Genomic DNA, 24,423 nt, shown 5'->3' on the forward strand with positions numbered 1-24,423 from the left:
CCCTTTATTACTTCGGATGATTTCAGCCACTTCAAATGAAATTGATTTCGGGTTATCAATTGTTTTTGTAAATATATTGAAATTTTATTACAATTTTTTAAACTTAACAGTATAACTGCACTGATTAAATATTTGATCATATTGAAGCTATTGTATGTATTTTTGTCTGGTCATCAGACTTACAATGCAATTTTACATGCGGAGAAATTTTTAAAATCATCCTAGTAACTTTGCTCATGAGTACGTTTAAAGTTGTTACTATTTTTTATAGTGCTTTTTTGGAATTAAAATATACATACAATAGGCATGTTCCTATTTTCTTTATGAATTTACTGAACACGGTCTTCCTTTAACAGTGAGAAAAATGGTAACAATAGTTTTACGTGGATCGCATTTATTCTTAAAACGAAATACATACAAGGCTGGGACCCTAGGATGGCCTACATACGGTTTGGTTTGGTACAGAGGTTAAAAGATCTAGCGCACGGATTTTAACTAATACACCAAATCCTCAAATTGCCATTTCCTACAGGTGGAAATGCAACCGAAGTTGGGGCTTGTGATTGTGAACAATGAATAGACGAAGGATGATTATAGATTTAATTAAAAGAGTTTTAAGTTACCTAACTGATGTACCTTGGTTCAATTTAAACATTTCACATAAAAGATGTAATATAAAAAATGGATGTATGGTTATGACAACGAAAACAGTCAAAATATCAACATAAAACAAATAATGTTCGAACATGACATATGCTTTCTTAAAGCCAATTGCATTCCTATGCGCTAGATTCTAAAACCGTGTCGAGTTGAATTAATATTGTTATTTTTTATTAGCCTACGATCTATGCAGTTACTACTGAACAGTTTTGTATTTCAGTGATGTTTGGTTTTATTTTGGGTGGGGTATAAATTATGGGCTTGGGTTCTTTTAAAAACTTCGCATAGAAAACGGTAGTGGCTTCTGAATGTTCTATCGTAACTAGACTATCTGCCATTCTCGAAACTGTTAACCCTGATGTGCCTTCCGTTAAGTATGTATATATATAAGTTAAATATTTATACATATCATATAGCTACTGGCAATGGAGCTCTAGCCCCACGCGTCGGTACATACTACATGTGTATATATATATAGAGTGAATCACAGGATTTCAATTTTTGCTAAGTATTTTTAACAATCAATTACTATGTATTTCGCCCCCACTCGCAGGCCCTGCTCGACTCCACTCCTCCTCACTTAATGCGACTCAGATGCGTTAAAATTAATTTCGATGTGTCTACTAGCAGTAATTGAAACTTGTTTCGTAATTATGTATATTAACATTTAAAATGATTTCTTATGCAGTCCTTTGTTGTTCCAAATTATTGGTTGTTTAGTGCTTAGCTGGCGGCTGGATCTCCTGCCCGCCACGCACCTCCATCTCGTCCTCGTCGCCGGATAATAGTCCGTCAGGGCGCACACCTGTCGGCACAGCCTGGTCAGCAGCCTCTGCGCCTTCCGAAGCAGTTGGCGCGATCGCCAGCTGCCCACCTGGTCGCATCCGCAGTCCAGCGGCTTCGCCAGGTGATCAGATGCCGGATGAGGTCCTGCCGAAAGGGCCTGGAGCAGATACTGTCACCGCAGGTGGCTGAAGTGCACCTCCAGCCAGCAGGGGCAGCCCATGATGTCCTGTCTTTTGTAGGCGGGGCCCCAGCCCTTGGCGAAGCTTATCTTTATGCTGAAGTAATCGACGGGTCCCATGTGGTGATGTCCTTGCTGTTCCATACTCAGCAGTTGAGCCCTACAAAAATAAATAAGTAAGGAGGTATTAATATATTAGTATGTAATATAATAATAATAGAAGGGGTTGTAAAAAATGATGATTATTACGATTAACATCTTAATTATAATAAAACAAAAATAAATAAGTATAGAGATATTATTAAAGTAGTATGTAATATAATATTAACAGAAGGGGGTTTAAAAAAAATTTTTTTAAAAACTTTATCCGCAATAGATTATTATTATTAACGTCTTAGTTATAGTAACTTTTCAAAAATGTACTATTGTTATAAATGTAACATCAAAACTTATTAATAAAAGTACCTATACAAGACTTGAATTATATAAAAAAAACTAAAATTTAAAAATTTAATATTTTTTTAAAATATTATTTAAACCCAGGTCTTACCTAATTGTTTCAAAGGCCTTCAGGCAGTAGCCGGGCATCACTTTGCACACACGGTCCATGTTTTCAGCCAGGGTGGGCGAATCCACAAAAACGGGTGTATTTCCACGGTTGTAGATCCAAACATCGCCGTTCTCCAGGCTCAATGTGACCCCTGCAATGCGTACTCCGGTTAACATGTGCCCACCAAGATAAACAGCCTTCCTTCTTACCCAATCCGACCTTCTGCCGCGTGGTTTGCACCGCCTCCAATTGGACCTGCTTGCCTGCGGGAGCAAGGTCACGTAGGCACATGCTGTCCCCCCCACTGCCCACGATCCCATCCGTGTAGATATTGACTGCTTTCGTTCTGGCGTTAAAGAACTCCCCGACTCGGTGGGCCATCTCCCAGTAGGCGATTTGGCACCAGACCTTGCTGTTGTGATCTGAAATTTGCAAGAAAACTAATTTATAAGACAATGGTTTTATGGAGAAATATCCATATATGTAAAGGAAAATATAAAGTAACCGCTTATAAGGTTATTTTTATATTTAAAAATTTGAAACTGACTGTATTTAAAAAAACTATCACTAAATATTGCTCATAATTCTTTATACATATTTTATCAATCCCCACTTAATGGGATCCCCAGCTCATATCTTTCACACTTTACAGGGCGCTTGGGTAAACGCTTTAAGATTACGATGTCAGGTTAACTTGCTAATTTATTGGCCAGATAGTGGAATCATAAAATTCTTAAATATGTCTGCGATAAAGTTATTCCCATTAATAACTATTATTTAAATGGCAATCTTGTAACCCGCATACAAATTGTGGGCTGAAGCGGTAATAACTCTATCGTCGGCCCGTAAAATGTGATTTAAAATTGTCATAACACTCGGGCGATATCGGGGGAGTACTAAGCGCCTATATACCATGCCATATCGTTTGAGAATACTGAAAGAACGAAGAGACGACGACTACGAAGACGGCGAAGTGAGCGAGTCGCACATTCAAACAGGCGCATTCACATTACGTTCACACTCACTTGTGTGCTCAGACATTTAAATGGTAATAATTTTGGCGCCAGGGCATTACGTAAACAGACCGGCGTCGCGTATTCGGTATGTGTGTGGTATTCATTCGCGCATATATCGGCCTGTGCGGCCGTATATATGTATCTTCATATATGTATGTGGTACGCAAACCCACAGAGTCTGTTTATGGGTTCATTTGTATATTCCGATTCCGAACGCGTGTCGGGCCAATAATAAAGTGAGAAACAAGTGCAACTCTTTATTCGAAATCCTTGCTAACGAGATTCTTTGCGGAATGTTTATGTGTGGGGCTTTAAAAAACAAATTATTTTATATTTACGACCGCATTAAACCATGCATAAATTTCAAATTTTATATTTAATTAAAAGAATATACCTATGAATATCCCAGAATTAGTAAACAAAATGCGATGAATTTAACTTTTGCAGTCGTAAAATCGGAGAATGCAAACATTGCGTATACGCCACCGCATCTGTATTTTTATAATCATACGTATATTACGTTAATGCCTACTTCAGATGACACCATTGCCCATTGCGATTACCATTGTCAGCATAAACACACCCTTGTCTTGGGAATTTATCAATCAACAATGGCATAGAGTGCATTGTCAGACAACACAGTGCAAATATCGCGCATACGCCATGGCGGCCGAATTGCCAATTGCAACAATGCCAGCGGGTCGATAGTCGATTGCTGGTGCAGTTGGCCAGAACGAGGCACACACAATCTACACAATCGCTCAGCTTTTCGGAGGGGAAATCGCAGGGAAAATCGCGGAAAATCGCAGGGAAAACGGCCAACACAATGGACAGCACGCGCTCGCCGAGAATAAATCGGAACGAAAAGGCCGAAAGGCGCTAAAGGCCAAGCCCAGGCGGGCGGCAGTGGCGCCAAGTAAAAATATATATCGCAATAAATCCGTAGACGGCTTTTAAAATTTTGCATGGCAAAGAATGTGCCGAAAGGGGAGCGGGGGCGGGTGTCAGAGGTGCCGAAAGAGGGGCAAGCGGGGTTAGCGGGGGCGTTGGACGCTGCAAGTGGCGCCTGTCCGATGTTTACCTAATTAGGTCGACGCCGGCGATTCCGTCGCGTCTCGCCATGGCCACGAAAAATTGTTTACCCCAGCGGGCTGGCGTCGCCACCTCGCTGATTCAAACGAGAACTACCCAAGATTGTGGGGCCGTGAAGTTGATCCCCCAGCGAAAGGTGATTTGGAAAATTGGGGAACCATCAAATGGAAATTGTATATTTACTTGGGAATTTCGACAGGTTCCACCGTATACTTTACAAGTTATGTGCGATATTTTCATAAGTTTCGGTCTTGGATAAAAAAAATTCCTCAGGCATTTTTATTTGGAGATGGGAAATATTGAAAATGTGGTATTCATTTTATCTGTATATTTTTTTAAATCAAATAAAATGTAGAATATAATTGTCCATTTTTTCAGAGGCGTTTCTTTATTTGGATTGGATATATTTCTTTAAGATGTTAGAAGATGAACTTTAATACATGTTCTACAGTTATAATATTACATTTTAAGTATTTTCCAAACGATTTTCAATTCCTTGATCTTTCAGAGCTTCTATTTATTTAAGGCCGTTCATATTTGGAAATTCTTTATAATGCAAAATGCGTTCAACACTGAAACGTCTGCTTGGAGGGTTCTGCTTGAAAGACCTGCCTACCTACTGCAGTTTTTCCTGTACTACATATTTGTAAATTCGTAGCGCCGCTTCATGGCTGTTGGTTCCCCTTGCTAATATTTATGTAAGTAGGTACATAAATGTACATACATTTGTGTTAGATGCCCGAATCCACGGGCTGCTACATCATCTTTAAATTTAGAATATTTTATCTTCAATCTGTATGCATGTGTGGGTCGAGGCAGTGGCCTGTAAGTTTGTCGGTGGCACACATGTGGTGTCTTCGGGGAAACACGGATGTTCGACTTGTGTGTGCTCCAATTCAGTGGAGTCCCACCGGCGATGAAGTTGCAGCAATGCAATTAGGTGATTAAATCGATTGCTCAAGAAGGCAGAATAAAGGTATCAGGACGAATGACCTAAGCATTGGACAATCCCATCCTAAATAATTTGTAAGATGGTATCCAATATTTGTTTTGGTTTTTTAGAATATAAATTAAAATTTTGGAGAGGTATTCTTAAATCCACCAAATTTAGGAGTCCCAAGAGTCCCAAGAGAGAGTTAATATTATAATCTTTAAATAAATAATCTATAATATTTATTGCTTAGCTGAACCCATTGCCAGAAATGCCTAGTAAACCACCTATTTATACCGCTTCGAGTTCAAAGAGTATGCAAGCAATGTGCATTTGTCAAAAGTGCGATGGGAATCAATCAATTTGGAATTTCAATCTATTTTTAACTGGCCTGTCACCCAATCGTCGTAAAGCCGCAACTTAACGGTCCATTTAAATGTAATAGTTTTCCGTCGTTTTGTCGCCAGTACAATGCCATAAAAAAGCCAAATGGCCGAGATGGTGTGTGTGTGTCTGAGTTCTGGCCAGTTTCAGTTCCACGGTGCCGTCTCAGTCGCCGGGTAATGGTAATGCCGTGAATGATATCATAGCCCCCGTGGGACCCGTAGAGCCCCTCAAGCCCCCCTAACCCCTTTTAACCCCCTTCTCGAGCACTCTTGTAAGTTAGCACTAAGATTGTGGCGCCATCGAGAGCGCCAACTCACCTCGCTCCTCGCTCTCTCCCTCTCTCCCGCTCTCTTTCGCTCAGTGTTGCCGCCGCCCGTGTTTGTTTTTCGCTCATTATTTATTTTCATTTCGTTTTTGCTGTTTTCGCTTAAAAGTTAATATCAATATAGAAAGTGACGACCTGACGCGGCAAGCTGGCGCCACTATACAACAACAACTTGCCAGCCAGAGAGAGCGCCGCTCACACACACTACCTCAAAGGGGGGCCCACACACCTACATGGCAAAATAATCGCAACACTTCTCGCTCTCCCACTTTGTTACACTACAAGAAATCAGTTCAATAGAAGGGGGAATTGAATATATTTTTTTTATAATATTCTTCGTAAATTTGAGTTCTAAAATCTGATTCTAAATTATAATGTTTCGAACCGTATACCCTCTACACTGATCTTACGAATATATAGGGCAGTTTCTTATAGTAGCTATAGATTTCGACACATGGTATACATTTTTTCTCCCTGTGCACTCTCCCAATCACCTGATAAGCCGGGGAGAGCGAAAAGAAAGAGAGGGGCTTTGGGTGGCAAACTCACCTTTTCCATCAGTGGTGAACGACTCGAGGAGAGGCGTCTTGAAGATGCACGAAATGCTGCTGCTTTGGGCACTCCACGTGCTCAGCGCCGCCGAATTTGCATCGTTCTGCGAGTCTTCCTCGGAATCTGCAAGAATCGGAGAGGGTCAGTAAGCCCGGATCGAAACTCTATAAGCTCTATAGCGGAACCAACCTGCATCTCTCAGTCTCTGCATTTTTGAGCGTTGGTATGGCGGCGGTTGGGCTTCTGGAATGACAAAATAATAGTTGGGATTTCATTAGATATCTAGCATACATTATCTATCTATTATATACATTATTATAAACACTTTAACATATTTTAGCACTTTAAGTAATATTACTATTCTCTTTGATAGCATTTTGAAAACTCAATAAATCTACAATAGTTTCAAGTTGGGCTAAAATAATTTTTAAGAGCTCTGAATAGTACTGGATAGTTCATAAAAGATTGATTTTCTTGTAGAATTAACAACTAATATGAAATAAATATAACAAGTTTATGAAATTGCTTCACGGCCTTGATTATATAAAAATCCTTATCTCCCCCTTATCAGCCGAATGCAATTTTAACCATTTGCAAATGGCAAACGCCATGGATGATTACACACAATTTCGAGTTAATCAAAAGTTCGAGTTATAAATGCGCGTCTTCTAGTCGGGGCGCATATAGGATGAGATCATGGTTCGCAAAACTAATACATACTAGTGTTTGAATATTTGAACGGCAAATCGAAGCGAAACAAAAACAGAGGGATAGACAGAGATGGAGATGGCAATAGAGGGAGAGGGCGAGCAACAGAGCCAAACAAAAACAAAGGCCAGAAAAAAACCAAGAAGAAAAGAAAAGGCAGTCGAAACAAACCCAGGCGTAAGCGTAAGCAAGCCAAACATCAGCGCGGCGATATAAAAATAAATAATCTTTGCATATCAGGCAGCCGCACTGGGGGACATTTTATTTTTATTGGCGCAGAAATCGTTTGATGTGCGGCGATCTCCGCTCCGAATCCCCGAATCCCCGAATCTCCGATCCCCAATTCCCAATCTCCGATTCGGATGGCGCTGTGTTTTTAATCTCGCTTACATTCTACTCGGCTTTCAGTCTCTCATTTCACTCCCAAAAAAGCAAACGGAACAGGTCGTATCTGGTGGCCAAGAGATTGTCGCAGACAAAAGCCTCAATGAATTGCCTGCCAGTTAGGCGGATATTTCTCATTCAATACAATAAATTCAATAATTTATGAAACGTCGCATTAACATTTAATAGGTTGCATTAAGGATTTACTTTGAATTATTATGCAAAAGATAATAAATATTAATTAAAGGAAATAAAATGAAAATTTCCTAATGTTTCTTCACTTTGCTATTCAGAACTTTTACTATCTAAGTAGTTTAATTATCGTACGACTTGATAAATATGCTATTGAAAAAATGAAGTCAAAAATTAATTTATGGGACTTAAAGGGGCACGGCAAATATGTAAAACAAGGCAGTTATAAACGAAATCGGCTTTGCATCTAAATAGCATTGATTAGCTTCGTTCGACTCAATTGAATGCAAATCAAAGCGATTCATTTGAGGCAAATTAAGATTCAGCAAACAAAAAATGGCCATAAAAGAAGTGCACATTAAGGCCGAAAAAAGTGCCATCAGAGTGCAAGAGGTATGGATCTGTAGAGAAGATCTGTGGTAATTCGCTTGGTATTCCGACGGCGCATAAATCGCTTGATGTGCCTCGTCAACGGCGCCCGGCTACTCGATCCGACTCAAATGTACCCAGATCGCGGCGATTCGCCACCGCCGCCGGTCCCCAAGCCCCAATGTACCAGTTAAACCTGATTACGAGCGGCCGCGTCATCGACGCCAACGTCGAAAATCTAACAATTCTTAAATAAAAAAAAAGAAAAGGTAAAAAATAAAACACGAGCGCCGCAGCGAAACCGAAACTGAAACCAAAGGGAGAGCCAACCATTCCAGCTCGCCGTCAACAATCTGATGGATGGATATGGATCGTATGACCAGTCGGCGAAATAGGCAACTGAATATTCACGGTTCTGGGTTTCGGGTTCTGAGTTCTGGGCTTTAGGTTCTATGTTCTGGCAAAAGAGTGCCAGTCTATTGAGTCAGATTCCAGTAATTGAAAGCTTGGCAATTCCACCAAGTGGCCACTGTTTTGTTTTATCGGCCCTGCTCCAGATTCATATTCCGATTTGGATCTGATTATTCTTATTTTTAAAGGAAATTTAAGGTATTTCCCTTGGGACCTGTTTAAATTATTTGAACAAAATGATGAATAATACATATATTTGATTTAAATGAACTAACTCAAAGGTAACAAAAGGTGAGATATGATATGATACTAAAAAAAGTACAAAACAAATACCTTTTTAATTTGAGTATGCTATATATGTATTACAAGTTTATTAAAAATAAAGAAATATTGTGTGTTCTTTACTGTGTATTTGTATTTTCTCTTATTGCCAGAGCCAATCTAAGATAATGGTTCAAGAAAATGTAAAACTCAGCGCTATACTTTTCCAAGTATACAACGTAATTAGTCAAGTTCCCCCCTGCAAAACCATTGAATTGGCCCAAAACGATTTCGGCCAGCGCAAATATGCCTACATGAGTGTGTATCTGTGGCCGATCCGATCCACAGGAACACACAAAAACCCTCAACCGCACAGGCCCCGAGAGCCAGACTTTATGGGCAAGAACCGCACCTCTCAATGAGATCGGATGGATGGGGCCGAGGCACGCAAAATGATCCTTTTTATGGGTGCTCGCTGCGAGGAAGGGACGTTGGACGATGGAGTTGGAGTTGGAGTTGCTGGAGCCGCGATGTCCAAAGACCCAGGCACCGATCGCCGGACCACTCGTCGTTACAATTCCTGGAATTGTGTTCCCCGGCCGATGCGGATGGAATAACATTATCGACTTGTTTAATGTGTTCGGCGCCATCATTAAAAAACCAGTCACTGTCGGGACGTCGTCCATCCGCCGGCCAGACGACGATGACACAGCCAGCAGAAGGCCTGTTCCCAGTTGCCAGTTGCCTTTTTCCAGTTGCACAGGCACAGGTAAAGTGGCACAGGTAAGCGACCAGGTAAGGGAGGCTGTATCTGTATCTGTAGCTGTATCTGCCGACCGGCACGAACAGAGTCTTCATGTTTCCCAAAAGATTGTGTTTTGTGCACAGGAATGTCGGTATAGACATGCCTTTTTGCCATCACATCTACAGTGATTATCGGTTAGGGGAAGACTCTGAAAATGCTGGCGAAAAAAGCGCTGATCTTAATCTTGGTCGCTATTAAGTAAAACATCAGCAAGTAAACGTATGCAATTTCCTAATTAATTTGTTCGCTATCTCTTCGATTGCTTTTACTTTTGAATTACCCTAATTAGGCCTTTATATTACATTTTTTAATGGCTTATAATAAAGTTTTCTTGTTATGTTTCAATTAATAGAAATTAACTTTTACATCTATTTATACCACAAAAATTAAGTGGGTCCCATTAAAATGTAAGTACATATTTCGTGATAAGGATTCCCATTCATCGGGTCCACATATTAAGTGGTATTTAGGAAGAAAGTTGCATAGAAGTTCGGGGAATTGATTCGATAAGGTCTGGGGACTGGGCACTACAAAACAAAGCTCCGTTTTTTGGAATTTGATAAGTACAATTTCTATAGATATTCCTAGAAACCCTCTGATTTTCTTTCTGCACATGGGGTTTGGTTTCAATTTGAGGTTAGACAGGCTGCCCGTATATAAAACCACTGCCGATTGATGAAAACAACCCACACAGATGATGTATTACATGCATGCAGTTTAGTGCTGATATAATAGTCCGATTAGATTAACACTAGAACGGCGATCCATGTGCCCATACAGTTGTAAGCTCGGCCGAGTCCGGGTGATACGCACGTTCTAGATAACGTTCAATGTGCCCAGTGGAACTGTTGGCCGGGGAAGTGGGTTAAAAATAAATCGCACTCATCTATCGCTTTCAACCGTGATGAAACGCTGATTCTGCGATGTAAATGCATGGTGCATCTTTCAATCTGCATTCGGATGTACGAGTATAGTGCCCACACAAATGCAAATACTATATCTACGTGTATTTTATACGCCAACAAAGTGTGTGCATGCGCGTGCTAAAAATAAAAACAAACAAATCGGAATGTACATATGTACATGCACATGCTCCGATGTTTGCCCGAATGTACATTGTACACAGTGCGAATGGGATCTCTAAATGATGCGCCAACTAGCTGGTGGCGACGGATATGCCGCGGCCTCAGATACAGTACAGCCCCCATAAGGTGAATATTTAACTGGTAAACAAATTTTATATAGGTCATCCAATAATATTTTTGTTCCCAACCTTTGAATTCTTCTGAGCTCACTTAAAACAAATAAAATTCTTAGAAGCTATAAATTAAAATTTGATATTATACTTTACTTTAGTATTTTCAAACAAAGTATTTCCCAAAGTATTTTCGAGTCTGAGAAGCAGCCAATAAGTAGGCAACGCTTTTATTAATTAAAAAAGGTTTATATTAAAAAATGTGGGTTTAAAAAGTTCATATTAATAAGTTGTAATTAAATAATGTTGACGATCATATTAGTTAATTAATTATTGTACACGAATTTTGAAAAGAATCTCATTGATTTGATAATAAATAAAAAATATTTCAGTATTTTTTATCATATATAATGACATAATATAATGAACAGATCATTTTCAATAATGATTATTATTGTGTTTTGATTTTTTAAATACTTTTATGATCCATTATTTTTTCTGTTTTCAAGATATTTAAAAATCGATTTTCTGAGAAGGTGTACGAGTTTTTTTAAAAGCTTTACAAGATTGTGTGTCTTGATCGATTGGGTCATGAAAGTAGTAGGACTGTAGTTCGAGTACGCGGACGAGTACGGCTAATGGGTAATGGGTATGGGCAATGGGTAACGGACTCCGCCGACTTTGCTTTAGCTTTAGCTCTTGCGTTTGCGTTTGCGTTGGCGACGACGCCTGATTATTTCCTGGCGCCAGTTTCTAAATTTACGCAAATTATTTTGAAAAGAATTTAGTCGCCGTCATGTTGGGCCGACCGTTTGCGTGGCGCTTTCACGCACATTCTCCGCCGCTCTCTCCGCCGCCCCACGTGTGTGTCTGCGGGCCGTGATAAAGCGGAATAAATGAGCCGGAGAGCGGTGGATGCGGTGGGTGTGTGCGTGCGGTATCGGTGTCTGTGTCTGGGCAAAAGTCAAGGCGGCGGCGCACAGTGAGCGCACACAGAGAGAAAAGTTCTTGGGGTACTTAGCACCCACTTATCATCCCCAAATTAAGATTTTGGTTTTTATGATATCGATCAGCAATCGCTGCATTGTAACCATTAAAAAAAACTAAGGGTCTACTTTATGGTATTTTAGGATTATAAGTTTATACTTTTACATTTTTCACCTCACAATAAAAAAAATTGATTTATCAAGCCAAATTATATACAGCATTTTATTGATAGGTGTGGGATTTGAACTCGGACTTTGGTTATATGTTATATGAACGTGCATTTTTCACCTGACAAAAAAATAGATTTATCAAGCCAAATTATATAAAAAATTCTATTGATAGGTGTGGGATTTGAACTCGGACTTTGGTACGCGGTATATGTACGTGCTTGAATGTAAATTGGTCTTCTTCACATAAAAGGGAAAAATAAAATTTAAATACATTTGTATTTAACTATACAATTAAAATCATATATCGCTCTGCTTTTTTTCTGTGCAGGAACTTGAATTCAGTCTTCTGCGGGAGCAATTTAATGCCCAATACAGATACAGATGCACCTTGTCTCTGGCTCTTTTGGCTTTGCTCCGACTCTCCAGACCAGACCGAAAAAAAATCCACTCATAAATACAATAACCCACACCACTGCAGAGTGCAACCCATGCTCGTTTGCGAAAAAAATAAAAAAATTGGCGAGCGGCGGCGTTTTCGTATGGATTTCGCATGCCGCATCGCCGCTGCACGAGTGTGAGTGCCTGTCTGTGTGCCCTGGCGCCACCAAATACATGCACACCGCACACCCAGTGCACTGGTGTGCGTCTGTGTGCCTGCACCTACAGTGGCGGGCACAAGTATTGGCACAGCTGGCGCTTAGATTGCTATTAGCTTTCCCAAGAGCCATAAAGATTCGGATAAGGTATGAATTTATTGGGGGGAAATCCATAGCAAATGAATTATAGTCGATCTACCCTTTTCGATACCGGAAAAGGAATTGATCAATATCAAATCTTCCCAGAAACCTTCCGATATTTATATCTATATTTATTTAACATGACATACATAGATAATCTTTCTGAAGAAACTCAATTTTATTACATCCGGTTCAATAAAAAAAATTGGGAAATAGTAATGCTTCTGCCAATATGTTGTTTTCGCATAAACCCCCTGTTCTATAAAATAATTTGTAAGTAGGTTTTAAAGTTTTAGATATTTGAAAAAAAATGTTGTGTCGAAAAAACAAGGATCCCAAGAATCGCTTAAGTCCCTACAACAATTTTATGAATGAAAGAATAGATGGAAATATATTGTATCTATGTTATATTTCACAGAAGTAATATCATTTTTTAAGCTCTATATATGTGAATAATCCTCTTTGAAAGACCATTTTTAAAACTCTTAAAAATATCATCTTTCAAAGTAGAGCTCTGCAACCTCCCAAAGTAAAAAACGCTACCTGATTCGGGTTGGTGCAGGATGCGGAACCAGTGCAGCGGATTGCAGCAGGTGTAGATGCAGTCGTGGGCGGCGGGACAGACGGGCAGTCGCTTCAGCTCCTCGCCGCTCCTCATTCCCGCCCAGAAGAACAGCCGGCTGGCGGTCACATGCTGCTCCGGATCCGCTTGCGTCGCGCAGGGGATCAGGATGCACTGCAGGTAGGTGGGAGCGGTGGAGGCGACGGTGGCGCCGGTCGGCGGATCCACGCGACTTTTGATCGCCAGCAGGAGTTCGGTCATCTGCTTGCGCTTCAGCTGCTTCATCAGTGCATCGAACTCCTCGCGTCTCCGTTTCACACTCTGCACTTGATTTAGTGGCTGATGGGCGGTGGTGGTGATTGGAATCGTGGGTGTGGATCCACTGGTCGTGGACTCCGAGGCGCCGCCACAGCAATTCCGAAACATGTTCGCAAAGGTGGTGGCACTCAGCATCCGGCGATCCACCTGCTGAACCTGAACCGGATTCCGTTCCCGTTCCCGTTCCCGTTCCCTCTCCCGACTCCGCTCCTGATCGCTTCCGTCGATCAACATATCGTCGCAGGAGCTTGCGCAATTGCAGCCAGGAGCGGTACAGCAGCGGTCGGATGCTGACGGAGGCGGTGGCTGTTGCGGTGACAACGGATCCTTGTGATTTGGCAGGCGGCGGTACGGGTGGCTGTTGTTGTTGATGTTGTTGTTGTTGTTGTGGTGGTGGCTCAGACTCAGACTGTGGCAATAGGAGCCGGAGTTGGAGCCGGAGCAGTCCATCGCGCAGGACATGGCGCTGTAGGGCGGCGGCGGCGTCTGTTGGCGCATCGCCAAGGAGTCCTCCTCCTCGTCGCAGGAGTAGCCGGAGCAGAGATGAGGGCGGGGTCGATGTGGAGGGGGCGGCGGCCGTGGTGGCTGGACGGCCGGCACTGCTGGCGCCCCATCGCACGGACCCGGATTGTTTCTGGACGCATAACGCCATAGTTCTTTCTTCGTTTCGCTTGGGAATATCATGGAGGGACATACAGTTTTGCGGTAACATCGATCCTATTGTATGCGCATTATTTGTAGTTGACTAACTTGGTACGCGGACTCGACGGGGCCGGCTAGTCACGGTAGGTTTACTTTCTTTCCCTTCGGTTCGGTTTTGGTTCGGTTCGGTTCAATGTGGGTGGGGGGTTGGTGTCTGTGTCTGAGTCTGGGAACCTGGGTTTCTTTGGGGTTGTGGGGAAGGTGCGAGGGTCTGGGGAACTTGATAAATTGTTTTTTACTCCTCGTATCACTCGCTGGCTTTGATATGCTTTCGACGGGCTTGATATGTGTCCTCCAGTGGTGTGCACTCTGCAATAAAAGAGGAGTACGTTGATTAGTCACTGGCCTAATTGGTCTGCCGAGCATCGTTATAAGCACTCGAGTTTATGTTAAGCAGGGGTGGAGTTCAGAGGGGGTTGGGGCATAGTATTTTTACTTTACAAACAACTAAATTACTTGAATTGAAATAAAATGTCTTGTGGTTTTTATTTCTTATATATTTTGTTGATATGCATATCTTTATGATAGTAAAAAAACTTATTTACGAGCATAATAACATAGATTGATAAAAAATTGCTTGTCTTTATTAATTTCTATATAATTTATTAATATTTGTATCTTTATGATGGTAAAAATTTTATCTATAATCAGATAATGGAATTCCCAAAATAGTTCTGAAGTCATAGAACTATCACTTGTATTATCAAAACAAAAACTCCTTAAGCTTGTTAAATTAAAAAAAACATTTATATTTAGAAATTACTATTTATTACAATAAAAAAAAATTTATTTTGGGTAATTCCGCATAATAGTTTAAACATCCTGCCTATAAAAAGCTTTGCCTACTTTTTGGCGCCTGCTCAGTGCCTTGGGTTTCTTTTCCCACCCCTTTACAATTGATCAATTAATCAAAAAGCTATTATTTTTTAAGCCTTAAAAGCGATTTATCTTGTGCATTTGGAACAGAAAGCCTAGAAAAGTACGAAAATTAGAAGTTTAAACCTATTTTTAGTTCGACATGAGTCACATTCTCCTTTAACAAACAAGTTTTAATGGCCCCCCTTTTCCGATTTCCAGACTACGCCCTTGGTGGCAGGAAAGGAATCTGCCTGCGGATCGCTTGAGTGAGTAATGCCCCCCGCCTCCAACTCACCCCCCTCGCAGACGGACAGCCGACGCCAGTGCAATATGCAAAAGATCTGTGCGGCAGCATCAGCTGTCGGCGGGAAAGAGACGGCGCGAGGTGGGGAGTCGGAGGTGGGGGAGCAGAAAAAGAAAGAAGGGGGAAAGGGGGAACAAACGAGGAGCGCCGCAAATTAACAGCCCAAATACGTGTGTGTGTGTGGCCCATGCGAGCATTTCCATTTTGTTGCTGGCATTTCTTGCGCTCCTTATCGACGACAAAAGTGGCGCCGCCGGCATGACGGCAACAACAAGAAAAAAAGCAACAAAATTACGAGTCAGCCCCACAAACACGCTCACCAACACCAACAACTCACACACACTCGTTCGCTCTCGCTCACTCACACTCACACTCGCAGAGAATGCTTGCGTGCAGAGGGGGAAAAAAAAAACAACAACAAAAAGGCAGGGCGGCGGGCGTGCGAGCGAGAGGGAAGCGCCTGGCGCCACTGACGTAATAAAAGAAATAATAGTAACGATGTCGGCGGCAGAGGCGTCGTCGGAATGGCGCCACACCAACACACGCGCGCCGCAGACAGACACACGGACACGGACGAGCGACGGTCGGTTTGTCAGCCGGTTTGACAAGTTGAAGAATCAACAATTTAAGGTTGAGGTGAGGTGGGTTTGGAATAATCTACCGTAGCCGTGGTCAGAAGAGAGCGCCCGTGTGTGGTGGAATCCGGGGAACTCTCGAGAAACTCTTCTGAAAACCCAGCAAGTCGGGAACCTTAGGTTCTTCAGGGGTTCTTAAAGTATTTCTTCGGATCCGAAGTTCTACAATCGAACTGCATTCAATCAGAACCAAAAAAATAGGTGTAGCTATCAATCAGGAATCAACAAATTGTCAGGATTTCTGTGATTTAAAAAATTTTTTAAATATAATCTTAAATCTTTTAATAAGGAGAATTGCAATGAATGGGTACAGAAATAAGTTCAACATTTGGTGCAATCGTAAAAACAAAGACCGCTGAACGATTAGTACTTCAGCAAGTTCCAGATAAACTAAAAAGAAGGTTTAATCTATAGATTTAAAAAACAAAAGTTTAGATTTATTTATGGGAAATATGAAAATTCCATCATAATGCGCATTGCGAAATCAGCACTTTGAAAGCAATAAAAATAAATATATTTCATATATTTAACAAGCAATTGAAAGAAAGTCTGTATAAGCAGTCTATACTCAAGACTTTTTATTCAAAACCGCTGAGTGATTGTTTTCCACAAATTCGCATTCACAAATTCAAGCATTATATATACAAAAATATGCACTTATGTACTTTCTGATAATGAAAGCATGACTAATTGGAAGTCCAATTGGAAACAATCGCGATTTGGTAACAGATACTCGTACCTAGATTAGGAGATACATATGTATTAAATAAAAAATAATTTATGAGGGGAACTTGGAAAACTAGCCAAGTTGATAGCCGAGTAGTACGGCACTCTATATAACAAATATATTGAACAAATAGAAGATAAACTTATTTCGCAATTCCTTTTTACTTTCTTCATATAAATTTTTAGTCGTAGAAGCCTACACAATTCCAAAATAAAAAATAGAAGAACGAAGGTTAGGTATCTTAGATCCCAAACTCTTTATAACAGTGTACTTTGCATAATCACGAGTGCACATCCTCGAAAAAGGTTGATTTTAACAATTCTTAAAAGTGGGAAAAGATACTTACTGTTTTAAGATTGTTTTGCAAGCGGTATCCGTTTTATTCCTTTCTTTTTGTATAATTATAGTAGATGATATGTAAGTTGGTATTTGATATGTTATAAAGTTCACTTGATATTTTGTATTTTACATTGACTGCAGAAGAAATGAATTATTAAAGTTGCACAACGGAATTGGATTTGTTAAACACGTGCCGACGGGCTTTTGTTATTGGATTGGTAATCGCAGTCGTATTTCTCTTTTATTTTTTTACTGGTCAGTCACTTTTCGCTATGCATATGTATGTATGTTTGTGGGTTTATTTAATAAGGTGCGAGTAATGTGTTGATTTCGGTTGAATATTATGTTGAAGTAGCCGAAAGCCGAAAGACAATAACAATTTAAACGTGGTGGAAAAGGTGTTTTATTTTTTTTCGCTGGCCTGCGATTTGAGCTCTGCTTTGGTTCTGCCGGCGTCGCTGCCACCGCTATATACATATACGTATGTTTGTTTGTATACTGGCTAACAATTGCATTTCTTTAATTTTTTTCCGATTTCAGCCCAGTTAAAGTTTAAACTCACTTTATAATTTGACCTATCTTTTTACCCCCCGTTTCTTATTGATTTTTAATTTGCGCAAACACCAACAAACACACACGCAAACGAGATCGAAGATCCGATATCCGGGCGAAGAATTCTCGCTCTTTCTTCGCCCACAAACCCACACATATGCATAGAACTCATAACAGCAAAAAAAAAGAATCTATAAGACTTTTCGCCTGACGATTTCCAATCCACTTCGGTTTTCACTTCAATTGATTTGCCTCTGCTGCACTCACACTTTTCCTATTTCCTCCTTCACTTTTTCAGTTCTGAAGCGTACAACAACTCCACTGCACTTGTTTGTTGTTGTTTACGACGCCCGCGTTTACAACAACCTCACAAAACTCGTAGCCGTTGCGAAAATTAACGAAAAAATACGGAAAAAAGGCGTTAAAGTCCGAGTTTCCTGCATTCAAATCGAACCGAAAATCGTTTACCAGTCCCGACACACAAATAACAATTTTTCGGAATATTTCTCGTGGCAATACGTCAAGTATCCATCTTTTTGTTGATATCTTTCGGATTTCTCGAACGGCGAACGAGCACACAAGCGGCGCGGTTGAAAATTGTTGGGGCAATGAGCGCAGCGCTCTCGAAAAACTATACGGACGGCCAGTCTTTGGAGCTGTGGGGAATAACTTGGCCGTTGAGTTTGCCAGCAGGCAGAGAGAGTTTTAAAAGAAAAATCGAGAGAGGGAGAGTGGAACAGAACATTCACTAACCAAAACATAAGAAATAATCCTTATAAAATATTATTTTTATTTCAATTGCAATATGTCCTAAGCCTCTTCTTTGTTTTGTAAAAAATAAATCAAAATAAATCGTTACGATATCTTTAGGATTGTCACATCCCTACTTCGAGCGCAGAACCAAGAAATGCGAACTGAGAGAGCTGAGCAATCCGTTGGATGGCATGGTGAGTTTCGTGCCTCTCCCGCACACAGATACAACTTGCGCACGCACACCCACACTTTGCTCAATGCTGGCAGTGCCGTTGGAATTAGTGTTGGCAAACGCGGTCATTTTCAAAATTAAAAAAAAATATTATTTTATTTTACGTTCTTCGGTTTATAATATATTTATTTATAATTATTAGATGTTCTAAATAGTAACATTCTTTGAATTGTAACCCAGAAACACTTTACATAAGTTAAATTAAATTGTATTTATGTAAATATTATATGATAATGCATTTCAAAGGTTAAATGAAAAATATTCTCGGTAGATATGGGTCGGTTTATATTGCTAAAAAAAAAACCCAAGCGCAGTACCTGAGGAAGCAGAATCGACATTTAGCGCGGTCAATGCTGCCGCAAAATGTGATGAATGGTTGTGATCAAGGGCATATCAGTTGCATTGCCTTGCCCATGTCTGCCCAAACATACGGACAAACACACGACCATACAAACTGGCGCCCTGCAGCGTGCCTACACACACCGACACACATTTAAAACGCGCACCGAGGATGGGGTCCCACACTCAGAGAAAATCCGATATGATATGTCTTTATATTAAGGAGTAAAGTATCTTGAAGATCACATAAAATTTAAAACTCTCATTTGCAAAAAATTAGACTTGTAAATGCTCAATCTACTTCCATTATCTCAACTTTATGGGATGTACGATCAGGTAAGTTTGAGCTATTGATTTGGCAAATATAACATTTGATCTTGATCTTAACAAAAAAACAAATGTCGACCTAATTTCAGATGCCGAACTTTCTCCCAGTGCCGAGCAGACGCTCCAGCAGGAACCCTGGTTCGTCAGTTCCAGCTGAAATACATAATTGTCTCTCGTTTGGACGACTCGAAAACACAAAAGCAAATAGGCTCCCGTCATTACGATAATAACAGGTCGGGAACAGGGAACACAGGCCACTTGTGGAGTGGAACCGGCAACCGCCGATCTTGGCAGCAGGAATTTGATCGCGTCGTGAGCGTTAAATAAGCGAGAGTCGGGCCCCTGACTTGTGGATGGGGTCTTGGTCTTGGTATTACCTCCGGAAAGGACGGCAGGAGTTTGAATACATTATTTTCTTATGAACCAAAAGACATTCCGCAAATGCTAAACAAATAATACGACAGCAAGGAGCAACGTCCCAGAACGCGTCTTACTTAAAGACCCTCAATTATTAAGCAATTTCGTTTTTTACATAACTTCTTTCTTAGAAAACTATTAAAAAAAGCTACAATTCTAACCTTTTTAATTAGAGAAGCTTTAAAATTTGACACTTCCTCAAGATGTTGTTAATTCACATAGTATTCAATTGGAAATCATTGTGTTTTTAAAATTCATTCAATTCAAGCAGATAGTATATCAAATAACTTATTGGATTTGAGTTGGAAAGCACTACGCATTAAAAAAATAAGATCATCAATGAAGATCTCGAAAGTTTCGGCGATTGCTGATTTATAAATCTCAATCGCTTAAACATTATATCACAGATTTGATGATGGGGATACTTTAACACGTGCCTATCTGAAGAGAGTACCTTTATAAAGCTGACGTCACCTACATATAAACAAATGCACAACGCTGATTAGCATAAATATGTGTTTTGTGTGGGATGGGGTAAGGTATATGGTTTCGGTGATATAGTAGATGGTCATCTATGAAATCTTAACTCGCTCGGCTGTTTACGCGTTGGCATGTTGGGAAAGTATCGGGTTTCCGATTCGGCTTTTCTTAAAAGACGACAAAACCTGTGGAATTTGTTCCATTCAGAATGTTTTCCTAATTTGCTATCTGAAGAATTCTCGGAAGATCGGTGGTTGCTAGCGGAAACTAATCTCGAAAGGGCGGTGGATCTGAGAAAAGGTCAAAACCTCAGCTACTTCATAATAAAAATTTCCCACATTCTCGTCAGATTAAGTTAATAAGCTGTAATGGTACTTGTTCTCCTGACCTTCTGTTACGTCTAAGTGATTGTTCAGTTGACAGGGACCCACTTGGGTGGTCCCTCATCCTTGAGAACTCCTCACTCGCATTCTTGGCGAATCTGCTGCAATCCACTATCAGCAGCAGACTTCCTCTGAAAACCCCGAAGCTGACGAAATTCCTGGCAGACCTGAAAACCAGTTTAGCATCGTTCCATCATCTTCTTATCCTGTGCAATTCTTTGGGATTTGATTGCCCCTTAACGAGTTCCAGCCTTTTTTATTCATTGGTATTCCCAGTGCCGTCTCCTCTACCCTTGGTTTTGAGTTTCATAAGCTAATTTTCGAGAGTTCATTCAAAGAAGATAAATCTGAGTAGCGTGTGTCCCTTGAAGTCGGAAGAATTTGTCTGGCCTTTGAGCTTTTAAAAACCAAATCGACTTACCTGTTCATTTATATCACCGGTCTTCGTTTTGAGAAAAAGGTAGAATTTTTTAAAACTATTTACTATAAACTATTTTTTAAGTTACAATAGGTTACATATAGTATATCAGTAAGTTTTTTTCTGTTAGTTTCTTTATAATTAAACAATATGTTGTCACTAATCTTTTTAAACTTGTTACAATTTACGGTTGTTCTCTATTAATACTTAAAAAACCTAGGTTTTCTGTATAACATTTTTAAAAAGTATTTCCGGTTGCTTCCAATACTTTTGTTGATTTCTTAATTAGAAGTCAATTGTTTACTTTTGTTTATGAATACAAATTAATTTTTTTAAGACAACTTTAGAAGAATATTCTGTTAATTATTGTTTAATTATTAAGTATTTCACATGCACTTATTAAAACAAAACTTAATCCGGGGTAATAATGGCTTACCTCCTGGATATTTGGTCATTTCCCGATTTCTTTGTAACTGTTTTTAAATGGTTCCTTTTGAATGATTGTTTTGGATGGCGCGCGATTATATTCGAGAAACGCGATTGGGGCGGAAGTGTCCTGTGGCGCATTTCTAAGCCAACTAAGCGCCGGTCGTGGCCGGACTCGTCCTTTTATAGGCGAGGACTCGGCTCCGCCGGTTTGGTGCGCACTGGAGACTCCTGCGACTGCGACCACTGCGCAGGGATTCGGATATGGAAGCGGACTCGCCGGCGGCGGCGGCGGCACGGAGGATTCATTGGACAAGGCGCCGTCGCCGCCGCCGTCTGAAACTGAATCGAGCTTACGAGTCAGTCGGTCCACCTCCTTGGTCCTTCGTCCTTCGTCCTTCGCACTTCTGACTCACTGCCAGTCCCCGCCAGCCATTCATGCACCAAACTGGCACTCGTATGCAGATGTATGTCGCTGTGGACATTCGAGTTTATTGTCTTTGCCATCCTTTTTTGTGGCGGCCAACTGGGATGTTTTGGTTTTTGTTTGTTTTGGTTTTTGGCTACCGGACTCGGCGGAACTTGAGAAGGAGACGTTTATTGTTCCCAACATTTTCATGTCCATCATAATTCCAAGTACTTATACTATCTATATACTTATACTATCTATATCTTTAATTATTCTATTGTAACTAAAAAAAGTACATTCTAAGGAAAATCGAACTGTATTTTATATTATTTGGATGATAACTACATATTTGGCTTGTAAATAATTAAACATTTATAATTGTTTTAATAAATTATGGAAGAATAAATTGTTTTGTAATATATTCCCTCTAATAAATCAGAAATTAATTAGTTATCCCTAGCAATCTAGTCATGTTCATCTTGAATAATACATGTACGCATTATTAACAGTCCCCCCCACCGACAGACCAAGAAATCGTATTAAATTGAAAGAAATTGGGGACTGCAAAAAAGCACCACGAAGTAAGTACATAAATTTTTAGTTGGCGTCACTAGGCGTCTGGTCTAGTCGCACTGGTGTCTAAGCTGAAATGAAACCTATCTGCGCGCCATTTCGTTTTTCAAATGTTGGCTGCCGGCGACGGCGACGATGGCGACTGGCGGCCGAAGTTGGCCTAAACCGCACAGCGAGCCCTAGACGCAGACACTCCGATGGGAAAGTCGGCACGACCCCGTCAACCTATTGGCAGCCAGCGGAGAAATCAAGACACCGACCCTCATTAACCGGCAATTAAGTGGTTAATTCGAATGCAACGAGGTCGAACCGCAAGTCCGTTGGTATGTCAAGGCGGATCTTGTAAGTTGAGCTAAAGGAATCTTCCAGATCTTTAAAATTCGATCCTAATAGCTAAAACTAATCATATTGTTTTGACCTTAAGAAACCGAAAACTTTGAACCCCTACAAAGGCTTCAAATATTACTCATACGACCAGTTGCCCAGATTAAATATACCTTTTAAAAATGTTTTTTATTAATAATTGTATTTAAGGATACTTTATTAATTTATTAAATTTACTGTCATTAAGTGCGGGAAAATACAATAAGTAATACATATAATAAAGCTCTAAGTAATTTTCGTTGATCCCATTTTCGAGATCCAAAAACAGATTTATCAGTTTGAGCAGCTTAATATTTTATGGGTTACAACTAATTAGGGGACTTTATTAATCTCTTAACTTTGATCGACAGGATTTGATAATAGGATCAGTTATTGGTTAAAGTGTAGAAGAGATGATATCCCCGTAGAATCGAACCATCCGCGGTGTTGTCAACAAAAACAACGACCAGATAGACGCGACAATAACTCGTCATCATCGACGAGCCGGCTATTTTCGCATCTAATTGTGAGAGCAGCGGCGTTTGGCGCGCCAATTGGTGGCAACGGCAATAATAGCGGCGCCCAGTGGCGCACACTTGGCCCGTTCGCAAATCAAAGTTCTGCGTATCCGCATCCGCTGGGTCCTGCTCCTGCCCAGAACTGCGGCACTGTCTGCTCCTGGTCCTGTCGTCCTGCCTGTCGTCGTGCCATTGTCGCCGTCGCCGAAGAAGCAACGACGGGCGACTGGTCGCCGCAATCGTCTGTCTAAGTCTAGCCTTTGGTTGCACTGGGAGAAACTAAGAGAGTTTGGGCAAGAACCTTTAAAAAAAAAAAACAGCTTCATATATTCATAAAAAAAATCTTGAGATACTGGCTACCCTGTATCAAAATATGTTGCCTACTTAGTGGATGTGAGAGAGTACCTCCTTTTGAAGGAATCAAATGTACTTAGAATATTATATTATATTCTGTTCATGACAAAAAAAGGTGTTTATCTGCTTTATATGTATAGAAATCCCACCGATTTTAATATAAATTGGTTAGAATTATTAGCTCTTTAAGTTTCAAGGTAACTTTCTTCCGAAAACTACTGTTCCTCGTAAACGGTTTCGGAAGAAAAGTACCTTGAAAGGTAGATTTAGAAATTTTTCCTAGACAAAAAATATTTATTTCAAGGTAGTTTTCTACCGAAAATTTTTGCTTGAAACTTCAAGAGCAAAATTGCCAAACCTATGTTTTACGTTGATCCTAACCTTTTTTGTCTAGACAAAAATTCTAAATAAACCTAAAATATTTGTCCATGACTTTTGATTATTTAAGATGCCATTTTATAATATTTTTAAAAAACATCCAAAATAATTTTACTTATTTGAGAGATGTTAAGTATTTGATTTCCCCCAAATATTATAATATTCTGTTCGCATTCTCAAAGCGATACCTCCACTTTGGAACCACTTTATCTCCGAGTGTACCGCATGCTAGCTGCTCCATGTGGGGTGGGTATGGGTGCGTGGGCTTCGCCTCGCATCCCTTCGCGCTGGGCGGACGCGGACTGCGACTGCTGCCGACAAGTTGTCGTCTTGGTGACCGTCGCCAGTGGTTGGCGTCGC

The 24,423-nt window shown here is 40.4% G+C and overlaps 1 protein-coding gene across 1 annotated transcript; it reads right to left on the reverse strand.

The window, feature by feature from the left end:
• Positions 1-59: 59 nt before the first annotated feature.
• LOC119563338 (mothers against decapentaplegic homolog 6-like) lies at positions 60-18,289 on the reverse strand. The gene is made up of 8 exons (XM_037876685.1): positions 17,961-18,289; positions 17,149-17,276; positions 13,240-14,587; positions 6,667-6,720; positions 6,475-6,600; positions 2,384-2,596; positions 2,175-2,325; positions 60-1,784 (listed from the first exon to the last, which is right to left on the reverse strand). Exons 3-8 carry the CDS (start codon positions 14,258-14,260, stop codon positions 1,619-1,621), a joined length of 1,731 nt encoding a protein of 576 aa, XP_037732613.1. The 5' UTR covers positions 14,261-14,587; positions 17,149-17,276; positions 17,961-18,289; the 3' UTR covers positions 60-1,618.
• Between the last annotated feature and the right edge of the window lie 6,134 nt (positions 18,290-24,423).

The sequence above is a fragment of the Drosophila subpulchrella genome, chromosome 3R (assembly GCF_014743375.2).
Source record: "Drosophila subpulchrella strain 33 F10 #4 breed RU33 chromosome 3R, RU_Dsub_v1.1 Primary Assembly, whole genome shotgun sequence".
NCBI classification, from domain to species: Eukaryota; Metazoa; Arthropoda; class Insecta; order Diptera; family Drosophilidae; genus Drosophila; species Drosophila subpulchrella.